The 17,246-nt window shown below is 46.4% G+C and overlaps 1 protein-coding gene across 5 annotated transcripts in view; it reads left to right on the forward strand.

Annotated features, from left to right (window-relative positions):
• The window catches only part of mov10l1 (Mov10 like RISC complex RNA helicase 1), a 117,296-nt gene extending 101,754 nt beyond the window's left edge, over window positions 1-15,542 (forward strand). For all 5 annotated transcript variants that reach the window (XM_038811427.1, XM_038811429.1, XM_038811428.1 and 2 more), the window contains exons 24-27: window positions 689-796; window positions 3,504-3,644; window positions 3,928-4,019; window positions 15,327-15,542. In XM_038811427.1, coding sequence (XP_038667355.1) covers window positions 689-796; window positions 3,504-3,644; window positions 3,928-4,019; window positions 15,327-15,360 — 375 coding nt within the window. In that variant the 3' untranslated portion in view covers window positions 15,361-15,542. The remainder of the gene's footprint in view (window positions 1-688; window positions 797-3,503; window positions 3,645-3,927; window positions 4,020-15,326) is intronic.
• Window positions 15,543-17,246: the final 1,704 nt, after the last annotated feature.

Consider the following 17,246-nt stretch of genomic DNA (forward strand, 5'->3'; position numbering starts at 1 on the left):
TTGGGCAGCACGGTAGCATGGTGGTTAGCATAAATGCTTCACAGCTCCAGGGTCCCAGGTTCGATTCCCGGCTGGGTCACTGTCTGTGCGGAGTCTGCACGTCCTCCCCGTGTGTGCGTGGGTTTCCTCCGGGTGCTCCGGTTTCCTCCCACAGTCCAAAGATGTGCGGGTTAGGTGGATTGGCCATGCTAAATTGCCCGTAGTGTCCTAATAAAGTAAGGTTAAGGGGGGGTTATTGGGTTACGGGTATAGGGTGGTTACGTGGGTTTGAGTAGGGTGATCGTGGCTCGGCACAACATCGAGGGCCGAAGGGCCTGTTCTGTGCTGTACTGTTCTATATCTATATCTAATTGCTGATCTCTTAAGTCCACTCGAAGTTGAAGTAGGTGACATCTCTGGCACATATTAAAGCTGCGTACTTCCAACCTGCAGTAATGTTCGTTGACCATTTACAACTTGCTTCTCTGTTAAAGATATATCAAGGTTGGGATTCAAAATGCAACACACAGGAGTTAATTTGGATATTGTTTGTCCATAAAAATAATTTGGCAATAGTAAATACAAGGTCACAGCCATATTTGTGAGATGGGAGCCAAAATGTGCAGAGTGAAAATATGCAGTTTTCCCAGATCTGGGTCCATAATCTGCGCAAATATACAAGTGAATGTGTTTGTTTTTGTGCATACAGGTACAAAAAATCAGAATCCTTCTCCGAAGTGGTTACCTCTCTGACATAAAGGTTGGATCTGTTGAAGAATTTCAAGGCCAGGAAAAACTCGTCATAATTGTGTCTACGGTAAGCTCCATTACTCATTGCGTTAATTTGGTATCTTTAAGTCGCTTACAATAGCTTAGCAGAGGGGATAGTGTTTTTTTTTTAAATTTAGATTACCCAATTATTCTTTCCAATTAAGGGGCAATTTAGCATGGCCAATCCACCTACTCTGCACATTTTTGGGTTGTGGGGGCGAAACCCACGCAGACACGGGGAGAATGTGCAAACTCCACACAGACAGTGACCCAGAGCCGGGATCGAACCTGGGACCTCAGCGCCGTGAGGCGGTTGTGCTAACCACTAGGCCACCGTGCTGCCCTGCAGAGGGGATAGTGTTAATACCAAAACTGTTCTTTGCATTAAAAACATAAGATGCTGCAGGGCAGGCAGCATCTGTGGAGAAAATGAGAGTTATTATTCAATGTTGATAACCCTGTTATCCTAGCCAGAATATTGCAGTCTGCACTTCAATCCTTGTTTAACTTTATTAAAAGGAAATATTTTATCCATATAACTTTTCTGATATCAAGCAGAATTAACTGTATATTCGGCCTAATATTTGACCACTCAATAATAGCAGTTACAATCGAAAAGATTTGCCGTCGGGGCCCTCGCGATGGATGATAATTTCAATTTGGTAACGCACAGGATGTATTTTCAGAGCTAGCATTAAAAATTGCATAATTATGAAGTTCTCACAGCATTCATAATGATGCAAAATATACAGGATTATTCACGCTATAATCAGGAGACTAAATTAAACAATAAACTTGCCAAAATTAAAAAGCTAAATATGAACAGATCAGATGGTGCCTGAATAAGGAGGAAGAGGAGCCAATGTTCAGACAGTAGTGGGATAGTGACTAACCTGCTCCCATTTCCAGCATTTACTCATTTTATTTGAGGTTGAAAGCACCTATGTGTAATTTCTTTCTTGATCATAAGTCACTGTTGTGGTTACAATGTGATTTCTCCCCTTAATCTTTTGGGGTTCTTTCCCATCCGCCTATGTTCTCTGAATTAATGAAATTTAAAGAGACTTTTTGTAAATCTACCTTTTTAAAAACCGGGTACACGAATGATTGACTATGATTAAAGAATGATTAAATTGTATGTATTAATAATGGTATGGTGGATTTAGATAAAACAGTTGAGTGGGAATGCATGATAAATTGAAGACTTTTCAACTCCCAACAGATAAGACATTTTTAAATTAGTGTTTTAAAGCCAGAACTGAGTTGCTGCAAATTATATTTAGTGGGTGGAGCTATATGATTGCCTGCATTAGAAGCCTAAATAGCTTAAGTGTCTAGTTTCCTTCAAAACAAAACTTTGATGATGAAATACATTTAGTAAGTAATGGATGATTCCAAAATGGTGGCTGCTTAACAGAACGAGTTAGGCACATGGATGGGTGGGCTTTCTGTAATGTTTTCTCAATCCTCTACTATAATCTCTGGCAGGGGATGAGTGAAACTGCTGGAGAAGTGGTGGAAACTGCTGTCCGCCATTTGACCCATTTCTTTGGGGCTCTGCCAATCTTCCACCAAAGTCGGCAGTAGATCAGGCAAACCCGTGGAAATTCCTGGTGGAGGTGCCAGAAACTCGGACAGGAATTATTGAATGAGTTGTGAAATGGGTCGTTGATTGCTTGCCTCCAGATGAATATTTGGGTTTTCTTGATCAAAAAAACCTTCCCTTCACCCTCTTGAGTGCAAAATTATCTATATCATGGTCAACTTTCAAAAAGTTGCCAGATTGCTATGTGATGTGTTGTATTCCTCAAGAAGGTGCTGAAGATGTTTTGAAGCAAAATTAGCAAAGTTGCTTCACAGCTCCAGGGTCCCAGTTCGATTCCCAGCTTGGGTCACACTCTGTGCAGAGTCTGCACTTCCTCCCTATGTCTGCATGGGTTTCCTCCGGGTGCTCCGGTTTCCTCCCACAGTCCAGAGATGTGCAGATTAGGTGGATTGGCCATGCTAAATTGCCCTTTGTGTCCAAAAAGGTCAGGTCGGGTTACAGGGATACGGTGGAGGTGTGGGCTTGGGTGCTCTTTCCAAGAGTCGGTGCAGACTCAATGGACCGAATGGCCTCCTTCTGCACTGTAATTTCTATGATTTAAAAAAAATTAATAGAATCTGCTATTTTTCTAAGCATCTATTCTTAAATGTGTTGAAATGCAACACACTTTGGAACTGGAAGGTTACAAGATAAATCATTTCTTTGTTGACCATGGCAAATGTGTTTTAAAAGATCTGATAATCTTTAAATTGTAAACCACCAATGTAGCCCAATACCCATGTACAAAATTAAGCAAAATGCTGCAGATGCTGGAATCTGAAACAAGAACAGAGAATGCTGGAAAAACTCAGCAGATCCGGCAGCATCTGTAAGGAGAGACAGCAGAGTTAATGTTTCGAGCCCTGTTGGATCTTCACCAGCACCTATGTAAAATCCGAATTAGAGGCGAATCAAACTACCACAAGTAGCAATCCTGCTCCAACTCGCTATTTTTCGCACTTGTTCTATAACATTTAAAGCTCTTTAAAATATTTGAGCAGATTTTCAGGTAGAATATTAAGTGTAGAGTGAATAAAAACACACAGTTTTAAGCTGTTGCTTTTTGGTTATATGTTGTTTGGTGCATATTTTTGTTTACCTTTTTGTATGGAAACTTACGAGCAAGTTAAGAAAACATAACATTGAAACTTTTTTTTTTTCTTTTCAGGTTCGGTCCAGTGAAGAAAATCTGTGTGAGGATGCGCGTTATGTTTTAGGGTTCCTTTCCAACCCCAAAAGATTTAATGTGGCCATCACTAGAGCAAAAGCACTGCTGATTGTGGTTGGTAATCCACATGTTCTCCTCAAGGTGGGTGAACTTTTTTAGATTGAATTTCTGTCTTTGAACCTTGATTGTGCTTTAATATCTTGGTTTATTTGCTTTTTTAAAAAGCTTCACTTCAAAACTTTCTGTTTTCTTTCAAAAAACACACCAGAATAGTGCATGAAATTTGTTGTGACAAGTTATAAAAATTTTTATTAAGAAGTAATTTTTAGACTTTTTAGACTTGTCACAACAAATTTTAGACTACGTTGAAAGTATTGTGACATTGATTGTAATGAGACTTTTTAAATATGTCTATACCCTGCAGGATCCATGTTGGGGTGCATTTCTGGAATACTGTGTGGTAAATGACGCATATGTAGGTTGCAATCTCCCACATGAATTCTTAGTTCAGCAGGGGTAAGTTTGTTTTCAAATTACTCCACTGTTCCAGCTCCTCCTTAGTGAGGTGTGTTAACCCAAGTTAATAGTTAAGCTAACACAGGCAGCATCACCGTGAAGAGAATAAAAGATGACCTTAAAGGTAAATAGCTGATGGGGATAACCCAGTAGGGGACAGGTGTATATATACATAATGAGGAAAAGTAGAGCCTGTTTGAACAGCTCAAGAGGTTGGTGGAAGAAAAACATCCTACTTTGGTTGTCAGTCACCAAACCCTCCTCATGAAGAGGAAGAAATTCCTCCTCATCTCTGTTTTAAAGGATCATCTCTCTAGTCTGAGATGGTGTCCTCTGGTTCTAGTTTGGTCAGCTGCTGCTGATAGTACGGGAAAAACTGAGACATATATTAACGTGACACTTAACCCAAGGAAGGACAAATTGCACAGATGACGTACTCTTCCATTCGGTGCTGCCAAATAATGTTGTCAGCAGATAACAGCTGAACCCCTTGTATTTTGTCCATATCAGTGGCGCCCACTCGCGCGCTCTAGTGGTCCATGTTGTAGAATAAATTTCACAATATTGCAAACAAAAGACTCTCTAGGCAGTTTTGGAGGAAGTTTCAGAACCTGCCCAAACATCTGAATTATTTATTTCAGGATTCCGATAGTCTACTTGGGAGCTTCAATTGACTGGAATATATTTGTAGTTGGGTTCCACTGCTGAGTATGTGCTCTTAAGTTTTGGACCATGTCTTCAGGTTACAAATAAGCAGCTGGCCTTTAGTTTGGTGTGGAAGGGCAAACAGTATGGAATGGTGACTGATGGGTGCAGCATGGTAGCACAAGTGGATAGCACTGTGGCTTCACAGCGCCAGGGTCCCATGTTCGATTCCCCACTGGGTCACTGTCTGTGCGGAGTCTGCACGTTCTCCCCGTGTCTGCGTGGGTTTCTTCCCACCGTCCAAAGACGTGCAGGTTGGGTGGATTGGCCATGATAAATTGCCCTTAGTGACCAAAAAGGTTAGGAGGGGTTATTGGGATAGGGTGGAAGCGGGGGCTTAAGTGGGTGGGTGCAGACTCGATGGGCTGAATGGCCTCCTTCTGCACTCTATGTTCTATGATGTAATATAGAGGTGTCATGGCAGCTGTTACAAAGGCACTCCGAATTAGTGGACCATCGCCCAGTAGGACATCAATAGTGGTACTTTAAGATTCATTAAGAAATGAAAATGAAATGAAATGAAAATGGCTTATTGTCACAAGTAGTCTTCAAATGAAGTTACTGTGAAAAGCCCCTAGTCGGCACATTCCGGCACCTGTTCGGGGAGGCTGGTCCGGGAATTGAACCGTATAACAGTCATGTGAAGAAACACACAAGACTGGAGGACCCCGAAATCGGGAAACTCCAGCACCCTATCTGACTGCTTCTTGACAGCAATTGGGACAGTAATAAATCCGCTAGAAGAGAAAATATTGTATGAACTTGTAGGGAAAGAACAGAGAATTGGAAAGCTCTTTCAAAGAACCAATACTGGTGTAATGGGCTGAATGGAGTCCTGTACTGCATAGTTTGTAATGTTTACTTTTGGTATTGTTAAATGGTGTAGTATCACCTATAACAGTTCTGAAACACGCCCAATCAGCACTTTGCCAGGATACAGGGTAGAAACTGAAAATAATAGATCGAGGAGTATAAAGATTGAGTTCTTTGTGTTGCAGCTAATCTGTTGCATTTGGTAACGTGGTTTTTCAATTGATTCAGGTGCGTGACAGAAGACATGTTTTTTTCATTATACTGCCCTTCCCGGATCTGTTCCAAATCCTACAGTTACACCAATGTACTCCCCTCAACTCAAACTTGTAATATGTACAAATGCTCTGACTCCACTTTTCTGGCTTTGAATTCCTAATGCTTATGAAAATCTTCAAAAATGACTGCCGGTGGCGGCGATGTCCGAATGAGCCGCACATTCGGCGGGCGCTCACTCCGGCGGGCGTTTAGGGGCTGATTACCCGCGATAGCGGGACCACGGAGCTGAAGGAAGGCGGCGGTGAAAGTGCTGAGGAGTGGGCTGCGGCACATGGAACAGCGGGAGTCCAGGGGGCAAAAGAAGAGAGAGAAAAAGGGACAGACGAGCTGTAGAAACTTACCTGGAACCTAAGATGACGGACACACGGACCCCGGACTCAGCAATCCAGCAGGCGCTGGATAACATGCTCCAGGTAATGAAACCCAGTTTTGAAGCGCTGAAGCGGGACAGCTTGGACCCAATCCAGAAAGCGGTGGATCAGCTGAACCAGAGGCTGGATGCGCAAGATGTTAAAGTTAAGGAGCTGGGAGAGGCGGTGGAGGAGCAGACGGATGTGCAGACGGTTGCGGCGGCGCTAGAAGTTGACGGGCTGAAGGAGCAGCAGAGAAGACTGCTAGACAGAGTGGAGGAGCTAGAGAATAGAGTCCGCAGGAACAATCTGAGGATGGTCGGCCTCCCGGAGGAAGCTGATGCCGCAGCGTTTGTAGCACACCTATTGATGCAGCTGATGGGGGCCGAAGCCTTTCCGCGACCGCCGGAGCTGGAGGGGGCATACAGAGTGCAGGGGCGGCTGGGCGGACCCCCCCCCCCCCCCCCCCCCCTCACCCGCCCGATGGTGATTAGGGTCCACAGGTTCGTGGACAAGGAGCGGGTGCTGCGGTGGGCAAAGAGCGCCAGGAGCAGCACGTGAAACAACAGCGTCCTCCGCATTTACCAGGACCTAAGCCAGGAGGTGGCTCTGCGGCGAGCAGCCTTTAAGAATGTCAAGCAGGTGCTGTTCAAGAAGCACGTGAAGTTTGGTCTGCTGTTCCCGGCTCGCCTATGGGTCACGCACCAGGGTCAACACCACTACTTTTCCGAGCCTGAAGAAACGATGGACTTTGCGAGGGATCAGGGACTGGTCCCGAAAAGAGGCCCCACGGGCGCGAATTAGGGCCCGAGGATTACCATGGGAAGGTACGCCGAATGGGCCTGGACTGCTGTTCAACGGTTTGCTGGGTCAAAGGTGCCAAGCGGAACATTTGGGACTCTTTCCTTTGTTCATGGACATTGGTTTGGGTTTTTTTTGTTTTTTTTTCTCATGATTTTGTTTTTTCCTCTCTTTTTCTGTTTTTTCCTTTTCGGGCGGATTTTTACTTTTTGTGCGGCTCGCGGAGGACACTGGTGCCGGCACGGTAACGAAGGGGGGCCGGTCAGAAAAGGGGGTCAAGGTCGTGGGTTGGGGGATTTTTGTTTTGTTGATGTCTGTGCCTTCCTGTGCCAGTGAGTTTGCTCCAGTGGGTTGGAGAGGGGGATGGGGTGCCGGGGAGTGGGGAGGAGGACGGGGAAACAATGGGAATGATACAGGAGGGCGCCGGAGTGATAAGTCACCGGGCTAGCAGATTGGCTAGTCAAGGGAGTCAGGTGGGGGGGGGGGGGGGGGGAGGAGATCACAGCCAGTGGATGGCAGGGATGGGGGTATCGGGGGATGTTGTTAGGGGGGTGGGGGTTGTTCTGCTGACGTGGGAGGGACTTGAAATAGGCACTGGAAAGAAGGTCGAGGGTGGAGGCAGCCAACAGGCGGGCCAGGAATGGCGCGACGCACGGGCTGGGGGCCGGCCCGAGAAAGGCTATGGCTGACCAGCGTGGTGTGGGGGGGTGGGGGGGGGGGCTGTGCCCCCCGACCAGGCTGATCACCTGGAACGTCAGGGGACTGAATGGGCCGGTTAAGAGGGCACGGGTGTTCGCTCACTTGCAGGCTCTGAGGGTGGACGTAATTATGTTGCAGGAGACACATCTGAAAGTGTCTGACCAGACCAGGCTAAGGAAGGGCTGGATTAGCCAGGTCTTCCACTCGGACTTGGACTCGAAGTCCAGGGGGGTGGCAATCATGATCAACAAGCGGGTGCAATTTGAGGTGGAGGGCATAGCTGCAGACGGGGGGCAGATACCTGATGGTACGGGGCAGACTGGAGGGGAGAAGAGTGGTGCTGGTGAATATATATGCCCCGAACTAGGATGACGTGCACTTCATTAAAAGAGTGCTGGGGAAGATCCCGGACCTGGATTCTCGCAGGCTAATAATGGGGGGCGACTTTAATATGGTCCTTGACCCGGCTTTGGATCGGTCGTGTCCCAGAACGGGTAGACTCCCAGTCATGGCAAGGGAGCTGAAAGGGTTTATGGAGCAAATGGGGGCAGTGGACCCCTGGAGAGCCAGACAGCCGACAGGAAGGGGCTACTCGTTTTACTCGCTCGTCCATAAAGTATATTCTAGGATAAATTTCTTTGTACTAAGCAGGGATTGTATAGGGGAGGTAAAGAACACGGAATATTCGATAATTACTATCTCAGACCATGCCCCGCACTGGGTAGACCTGCAGATCGGGGGGGCGAACTACCAACGCCCGCAATGGAGGCTAGACGTGGGACTGCTGTCGGAGGAGGGGATCTGTGAGAGGCTTCGGAGGTGTATGCAAAATTACTTGCAGGTGAATGACACCGGGGAGGTCTCAGCGGCGACCCTGTGGGAGGCGCTAAAGGCAGTAGTGCGGGGGAACTGATTTCAATTGGGGCCCACAGAGCCAAGGCAGACAGGGCAGAGATGGATAGATTGGTCAGGGAAATGGGTCATATAGTTGAAGACCACGCGGAGTCCCCGGGGGAGGTTTTACTCGGGGAGAGGCAGAGACTACAGGCGTAACTGGGGGCACTATCCACGAGTAGGGCCGTGGAACAGCTTAGGAAGGCGAGGGGCATGGTGTACAAGCATGGGGAAAAGGCTAGCAGACTGTTAGCGCAGCAACTCAGGAAGAGGGAGGCGGCCAGGGAAATAAGTAGAGTGATGGATGGGATGGGGCGCAAAGTGGAGGACCCAGCAGGATTGAATAAGGTATTCCGGGATTCTATCGCAAGCTGTATACTTCGGAGCCGCCGGAAGAACCGGAGGAGATGAAAAGGTTTCTGGACGGGTTAACATTCCCAACAGTCGGTGGGGGGCGAGTGGATGAGCTGGGGGCCCCGATTAGAGCGGATGAGGTATTGGGGGGCCTAAAGGCCATGCAGTCGGGGAAAGCCCCGGGGCCGGATGGATACCCAGTAGAGTTCTATAGGAAGTTTTCTGAGCTGGTGGGCCCCGTCTTGGCGAGGCTTTTCAATGAGGCAAGGGACAGAGGGACCCTGCCGCCGACAATGTCGCAAGCCACTATATCACTGATATTGAAGCGGGGTAAAGACCCGGAGGCGTGCAGGTCCTACAGGCCAATCTCCCTGATTAATGTTGACGCCAAGCTCCTGGCAAAGGTACTGGCGGTTAGAATGGAGGACTGCGTACCGGAGGTGATTGGGGAGGACCAAACTGGGTTCGTGAAAGGTAGGCAGCTGGCGGCCAACCTGAGAAGATTACTTAATGTGTTAATGATGCCCCCGGCGGGCAGGGAGGTGGAGGTAGTGGTGGCGATGGACGCCAAGAAGACCTTTGACCGGGTGGAGTGGGCCTATCTATGGGAGGTGCTCGGACGGTTTGGGTTCGGGGAGGGACTGGTGAATTGGATCAAATTATTATATCAGGCCCGAAAGGCCAGCGTCAGGACTAACAGAGAAATGTTGGAGTACTTTAGGCTGTACCGAGGGACCAGACAGGGCTGCCCGCTCTCCCCGCTGCTGTTTGCGCTGGCCATAGAGCCGCTGGCGATTGCGCTGAGAGCTGCAGAGGGATGGAAGGGGATGGTGAGGGGCGGGGTAGAACATAGGGTTTCTCTTTATGCAGACAATCTGCTCCTGTAAATGTCGGACCCAGTGGCCGGGAAGGAAAGTATACTGGGAATGTTGAGGAAGTTCGGCCAGTTTTCAGGATACAAATTAAATACGGCCAAGAGTGAAATGTTTGTGGTACAGGCAAGGGGCCAGGAGAACAGATTGAGAGGGCTACCGTTTAGGCTGGTTGAGGAAAATGTCCGGTATTTGGGAATCCAGGTGGCGCGAGACTGGGACAGGCTGCACAAGTTAAATTTGGCCAGGGTGGTAGAGCAAATGAAGTGAGAGTTTCGGAGATGGGATGCACTCTCGCTGGCAGGGCGGGTGCAGACTGTAAAGATGACAATCCTCCCTAGATTTCTGTTTGTTTTTCAGTGCCTCCCGATCTTTGTCCCACAGTCCTTCTTCAAAAGAGTTAACAGGATGATCATGAGCTTTGTCTGGGCGGGAAAATCCCCGCGGGTGAAGAAGGCGATGCTGGAGAGGAACTGCAGCGAGGGAGGGCTGGCTTTGCCGAATCTGATTAATTATTACTGGGCGGCCAACATCGCTATGATAAGGAAGTGGATGGTGGGTACGGGGTCTATTTGGGAGCGGGTGGAGGCGGCTTCGTGCAGGGGCTCCAGTTTGGAAGCCCTGGTCACGGCTCCTCTACCGCTGCCACCGGCGAAGTACACCACCAGCCCGGTAGTGGTGGCGACCCTGCGGATATGGGGCCAGTGGAGGAGGCATGTGGGGAAGATGGGGGCGTCTGTCTGGGCGCCAATCTGCGACAACCATCGGTTTGCCCCCGGCAGTATGGATGGGGGTTTCCGAGTATGGCGGCGAGCAGGGGCGGGAAGGGTGGGTGATATGTTCCTGGAAGGGAGCTTCGCGAGTTTGAGGAGCTTGGAGGAGAAATTTGGGTTGGTAAGGGGAAATGATTTTAGATACCTACAGCTGCGGGACTTTGTTCGTAGACAGGTCCCATCTTTCCCGCGCCTCCCGCCAATGGGGATCCTAGACAGAATAGTCTCTGGGAGGGACGAAGGGGAGGGTAGAGTCTCGGGTATTTATAAGGTGCTCATGAGGGAGGAAGGGTCCCAGACAGAGGAACTGAAACTGAAATGGGAGGAGGAGCTAGGCGGGGAAATGGAGGATGGGCTGTGGGCAGAGGCCCTGAGTAGGGTAAACTCGACCGCGACATGTGCTAGGCTCGGGCTGATCCAATTTAAGGTCGTTCACCGGGCCCATATGACGGTGGCTCGGATGAGCAAATTTTTGGGGTTTCGGAAGACCCGGGAGTCCAGGGGGAGAAAGAGGCCGATGTTTTGGCCTTTGCTTCCCTGATAGCCCAGCGACGAATACTATTGGCGTGGAGGGACTCAAAGCCCCCGAAGACTGAGTTGTGGCTTGCGGACATGTCGAGTTTCCTGGGTATGGAAAAAATTAAGTTCGCCTTGAGGTGATCTATACAGGGGTTCTCCCGGAGGTGGCAACCGTTTATTGACTTCTTTGCGGGAGAGTGAGTGTCAGCAGTGGGGGGGGGGGGGAAAAGAGTAGAGTAGGAGGGATAAAATGGCGGGTAGTACCGGTGGGAGAGGAGCGGGCTGGTGCAGTATGTTACAATTGAAGTATTGAATGCACATGGATGTTTGCACATTTTTGCATTTTTTGCTTTCTTTCTGTTGATGTCTATAACTGTTTACAAAGCCAAAAACTACCTCAATAAAATTGTTTATTAAAAAAAAAATGACTGCCCGATTCAGTGAAAAGATGAAAGGGATCACCAGTAGTGCCACTAACCACTTGTTAATAATGTACTTATCAATACTCAGTTCAGGGTCTGCCGGAGCCATTCTTTACCAGAACTCTTCACACCCTTGCTTTAGAAGTAGATACAAGAGTTGAATGCCAGAAAATTGAGAGTATGTTTTCCTCACTATCAAGGCAACATTCAAACAACTATAGCACCAAGATACTCGACCAAATCGGAGATCAGTATGGGCCAGACATGTTGTTGAAGTCAACTGGACAAAAAAATCGTTGGCGAGTTTCTCCGTCCCGCCGTACCAGATTTATAAGTTTGCAGATGATACAAAGATCTGTCGAGGGAGAGGAAGTATTGAGGAAGCAGGCGGGCTGCAAAAGGACGTGGACAGGCTAGGAGAGTGGGCAAACAAGTGGCAGATGGAATACAATATGGAAAAGTGTGAGGTTATGCACTTTGGAAGGAGAAATGGAGGCAAAGACTATTTTTTAAATGGGGAAATGCTTAGGAAATCAGAAGCACAAAGGGACTTGGGAGTCCTTTTTCACGATTCTCTTAAGGTTAACGTGCAGGTTCAGTTGGCAGTTAGGAAGGCACACATGCAATGTTAACATTCATGTTGAGAGGGCTAGAATACAAGACCAGGATGTACCTCTGAGGCTGTATACGGCTCTGGCCACACCCCATTTGGAGTATTGTGAGCAGTTTTGGGCCCTAAATCTAAGGAAGGATGTGCTGGCCTTGAAAAGAGTCCAGAGAAGGTTCAGAAGAATGATCCCTGGAATGAAGAGCTTGTATGAGGAATGGTTGAGGACTCGGTCTGTACTTGTTGGAGTTTAGAAGGATGAGGGGAAACTTGCAGGATACTGCGAGGCCTGGAGAGGATGTTTCCACTTGTAGGAAAAACTAGAAGCAGCGGACACAATCTCAGACTAAAGGGACGATCCTTTAAAACCGAGATGAGGAGGAATTTATTCAGCTAGAGGGTAGTGAATCTGTGGAACTGTTTACCGCAGAAGGCTGTGGAGGCCAAAACACTGAGTATCTTTAAGACAGAGATAGGTAGGTTCTTGATTAATATGGGGATCAGGGGTTATGGGGAGAAGGTCGGAGAATGGGGATGAGAAAAATATCAGCCATAATTGAGTGGCAGAGCGGAGTCGGCAGAGCGGACTCGATGGGCCGAGTGGCCTAATTATGCTCCTATGTCTTATGGGATTCTCCGTTTTGCCGACTGGTCATGGGGTTTTCCTTTGTGTGGCAGCCCCACGCCGTCGGGGAAACCCCGGGCTACCCACAAAATGGAGAATCCCGACTCTGAGAATTCAGCCCAATGTTTCTGATTATTGGAGAACGACCATTACAGGAAAGTGATCTTGGCCCAACCATCTTCAGCTGATTTCTCAGAGAGCTTCCTGACATTATGCAGTCAGAACTGGGCATGTCCGCTGATGTCACTGTGTTCACCTCCATTCACGACTCCTCTGACAAAGCAGCCATGCCAGGATAGACAGAACTTGGAGAACATTCAGGCTTGGGGGCGATAGGTAACTGCCATTTTGAACAAGCAAGAGCCCAGCCTAAACCAACATTACCATCATTGCTGAACCCCTACCATCAGAATCTTGTAGGTCACGATTGACCAGGTATCAACACTGGGTCACCAGAAAACCAGAGCAGAGGCTGGGTGTTCATTGGCAAGTGACTCACCTCCTCAACCCTCAAAAGCATTTCCAAAAGACTCAATCAAGAGTATGATGAAACTCTCGCCTCTCTAAATTGGTGTGGATGCAACAACACGGCATCAGCACCAGGACAAAGCAGTTCACTAGATCAGCTCCGTGATAGTTAAATCATTGTTTACCACCTCTGTCATTACTGTACTATGACTGTAGCATCGACTCTAGAATGTACATCAGTAATTCACCAGTTATTCCAGCAGCATCTCTTAACTCTTCTATTTTCTACTTCCACGGGCAAAAACAGTAATGTCACTTCCATGCTTCCCTTCAGGTCACAAATCATCCCCCTTTAACATGTATTACTGTTGTGCCATTGTCACTGGGTAAGTACCAAGAATTCCCTGCCTGCACCATTACCACAAGATGGCACACTACCATCTCCTCAGCAAATATGAATGGGCAGGAGCCATGATAGATGTGTGATGGATTGTAGTGCATTGAACAACGTGCAAGCCTAGTTATGCAGTTGGCTGGATATTTAAGGATGAATTCGCTGACAATTTGTGAGGTAATTGAACTTCTTCAGCACTGTGTCCTGGTTCTCTGGGCTTGACTGCCAGCTTTGACCGCCATGGCTATCTACTCCCACTGCCTTTTCAGTTTGTCTAAGAGGGCTACCTGATCCCTTGAGTAGGAAATTTATCTCCCTCTTGTCATCCAGTATAGCTTCAGAAAACCTTAGACCGTACTTAGGGCAGCATGAGGGCACAGTGGTTAGCACTGCTGCCTCACCGCCAGGGACTTCGGATTCGATTCCGACCTCTGGTGACATTCTGCCCGTGCCTGCGTGGGTTTCTTCTGAGTACTCTGGTTTCCTCACACTGTCTAGCGATGTGCAGGATAGGTAGATGGGCCAAATTACGCTTTAGGGTGGGGGATTGTGTGGCCTTTCAACAGGTCAGTGCAGACTCGATGAGCAGAATGACCTCCCTTGACACAGTAGAGATTCTGTGTACTCTCTCCGCTGTTACACCATAATTCATTCCCCTTTCTGCATAGACTCTCCTTCATCAATGTTTCCAGTTCCTGCTCCAGCCAGAATGTACTCCCTTCAAGAGGTTCAAACCATTTTTGCTTCCTCCGCTTCCTCTGCCCCTTGCTGAGGAGTGCAGCCACTCAACAATGCATTTATCATGGCTGCAGGCAGCAGTCATGCAAATAGCACGCATCACACTTTGCATTGTGACCCCTGTGCTCTCAGGGGCTATCGTGTTTAGCCCCCAGCAACTTCATGTCATGTCCACGTAACACAGTCAGCAAGATAGTGTGCCAAGCTAATGTGGGGTGGGGGTGGGGGGAGGAGGAAACAGTCCAACTTGGGACAGCATCTGCTGTATATTCGCATTTAACTGCATATCTGCCTCTCGCCTGAAGTTGCTGAACTATTAATATGTAAATAATGACGAGTACCATGAGCTTCATCATTATTCACCTCTGCACCATAAGTTATCTCTGATTTGGACTAATTCAGAAGGGGAAAACTTTTGTAAACATCTAGACCAATTTATTTTGAAAGGGGAACTTCAGCCATATGAATTTGATGTGGCCTTAATGGTTTAATATAGTACTTTAAGTCCACAAGTTCATTTTCTTTTTCTGGACAAAAATATTGCAAAATAATCCACATAGCAGAAGTCTGCAAGCACTTCTATCACTAAAAGTATAGAACACAGCTTGTGCTCTTTCAGAATAAGAGAAACAATTCTTCTCATAAAAATATCAAAGTATCCTTTTGAATAATAAATTTTAACAAATATTTACTGTTTTCTAACATTCATTTTGCAGCATGTCAGTATAAATCTTTACAAATACCGAGGGATTTTGCTAATTCTAGAGGTACTGGGATATGAGCTAGTCGTCGACTCCATGCAGGATAAATTGCAGGGCCAGTTTCTCAATTTTCTAGCATTTAGTTATCACTTCATCTCAATTTCATAAAAATATAGAATTGTACCATGGAAAAACCATCATCCCTGTGCTCGGTCATTGAAAGAGCAATCCAATTATAGAATGCATGTGCAAAAATAATTGCTCAAATATCTTTTTCTCATTCTTGTTATTTGCAGATTTGATGCATCTGTAGCCAGGAAGACCTGCTAAAACGTTGTTTCGTTTTGGAACTTGCTTTTTAAAACAGAAATACTAGAGAAAACCTCTTCAGAGGAATGTGGTGCCATCACTTTTTTTGCTGTTTCTAAAAGTTTTTAAACTATACGTTGAGGCGAATGGTCCTCTACCCTTTGATTTCTAGCATATTAAAATTTAAATTTGGTTAACACTCATTAGTTTGATAGCAGACATGCATTGAATATATAAATGAATATATTCAGCATTGGGATATTTGTGTTGGATTACTATATAGTATTGTTCGTGAGCTCTGTAGCAAAGTTGCTCTGGTACATGAAGGCTATTAGAATGCACATTTTCTTCCCTAAGCTGGGCCACAAGATGGAGCACTAATGCAAGTCAGAATGTCATATCTCTTTGTTAAGTGGTACAGTAGGTGGCTGCTTTAGCTCAGTTGGCTGGACAAATAGTTTGTGATGCAGAGCAAGGGTTCAGTTTCTTTACTGGCTGAGGTCATTCATGAAGGCCCTCAACCTTGCCCCTGCCTGAGGTGTGGTGATCCTCAGGTTAAATAATATAAAAATCTTTAGTGTTACAAGTAGGCTTACATTAAACACTGCAATGAAGTTACTGTGAAAAGCCCCTAGTTACCACATTCTGGCACCTGTTCAGGTACACAGAGGGAAGATTCAGGATGTTCAAATTATTTAGCACTTCTTTTGGGACTTGTGGACGGAAACTGGAGCACCCAGTACATCACCGTCAGCTCTCCCCTTCAAAGGGAAAGCAGCCTATGTTTATCTGGGACTATGGCAACTTTACTTACTACTGATACTACCTAGCATGAGTAAAGAAAGAGGGAACTAAAATAAAATGAAAAACAAAGTTAACCAAGTGTCAGGGATGGAAAGTCATCTTGGACACTGCACAACAAGCAACACAAAATTGCCTGCCTATTATGTGTAAGCAGCCAATTAGATTGACTGCAGTGGAACTGGATATCAGATGTTGCATATAGCCCACAACTGTGTTTTGCACCACTACCTGATTAATTTCTGCTGTTTTCCATCTTGGTGTTTCGTGCCAAAGAAGTGTACAATACCCAGCCTCCATAAAATCATCTAGTTTTCATATCTGGTGGAGGTTAGCAGATCTGCTTAATCTCTTCTCCCCTTTAATGACAAATCTAAAATACATTGGACTAGTGTGACCATTCAATGTGTGTACACATATTGCAAGCTAATGGGAAACATTTCTTCTCTTTCCCCCCCCCCTTAAGTGGTACATGCAGAAAATACACTTATTATATCTTAAAGGACAAATTAATACTTTTGAGCCAGTAAGATTTGAAAATTGATCACTAAGCTTAGTTTGTGTAAATGAAGGAAGCAACAGTTTTGTTCAAATGTTGTGAATTTAAAGGTTTGTGTATGACCCAGAGTTTATCAAAATGTAAGTGTCCACCTGTGAAGTTTTATTTTAAAAAGCACATGTTAAAATTCATTTGTCATTTCACAGCTTACACATTAAAGTGAATAGTGTTTATGTACATGAATCGGCTATAAATTAAAGGTTTCCCAGAGGGAGGTTTGGAGAATTTATTTCAATTGAGGATTATTGGAACTTGACATCAACATGAGGTCACCATGGACCAAGAACAATTCTGCCTCATTGTCCACTCCAGTCCTTATTCCACTAGATGCTTTCACCTGCCTGTGCACAAATCTTGTGCCTTAAGCAGCTCCTGACTTCACACAACGCAAAAGCAAAATTCTGCAGTTCCAAGAAATCAGAAATAAAAACAGAAAACATTGAAATACTCAGTTCTGTTTCTCCCTCCATGCAACATTTCTCACTTATTATGGGTTCTGGATTAAATTTGGAATGCTTCTGTGAAATTGGCCATGACATGCAGCATG

The sequence above is a fragment of the Scyliorhinus canicula genome, chromosome 11 (genome assembly GCF_902713615.1).
Source record: "Scyliorhinus canicula chromosome 11, sScyCan1.1, whole genome shotgun sequence".
Taxonomy (NCBI): domain Eukaryota; kingdom Metazoa; phylum Chordata; class Chondrichthyes; order Carcharhiniformes; family Scyliorhinidae; genus Scyliorhinus; species Scyliorhinus canicula.